Genomic DNA, 462 nt, shown 5'->3' on the forward strand with positions numbered 1-462 from the left:
GTTTGGTCGTTTGGAGGACAAGAACTTCTAAAAGGTTTAATGTGCAATGAAGAAAGAAATTTGCCATCATAATTATTACCCAGAGTCAGATGAATGTTATATATTCAAAGAGGGTAAGTGATCAAATTCGCCACATGAGGAATTACTGTGTATTATTGTAAAGTTATTTGCAATAAACAGATAAGCTTTCTCTGGTGTTTAAATTATGTAGTTCTTTATATATTACATATGATGACGAATGAAATTATTACAGATGTAAATATGTAGGCTACATGGTGGATTACAAAGACATAATTGAATACCCAAGTCTTACAAAATATCTTAACCCTGGAAAGGTACGCTACTCGGACACCCCTTTAAGGGTATACTCGGTCGCGCGCGACCCCGAAGCATAACAAAATTCTTGAAAAATCTGTTTTTCCAGTAACCTCCTTTTTTTTTGCAAAAAAAAAAAAAAAAATT

General features: G+C 33.1%; 1 protein-coding gene across 1 annotated transcript in view; it reads left to right on the top strand.

The window, feature by feature from the left end:
• Positions 1-189, top strand: part of LOC137642113 (putative uncharacterized protein DDB_G0286901) — a 4278-nt gene extending 4089 nt beyond the window's left edge. Inside the window, exon 3 of the mRNA XM_068374663.1 lies at positions 1-189. This exon is cut by the window's left edge and continues 111 nt beyond it. Coding sequence (XP_068230764.1) covers positions 1-31 — 31 coding nt within the window. The 3' untranslated portion in view covers positions 32-189.
• The last annotated feature ends 273 nt before the right edge of the window (positions 190-462 follow it).

Source organism: Palaemon carinicauda, chromosome 6 (genome assembly GCF_036898095.1).
Source record: "Palaemon carinicauda isolate YSFRI2023 chromosome 6, ASM3689809v2, whole genome shotgun sequence".
Taxonomy (NCBI): Eukaryota; Metazoa; Arthropoda; class Malacostraca; order Decapoda; family Palaemonidae; genus Palaemon; species Palaemon carinicauda.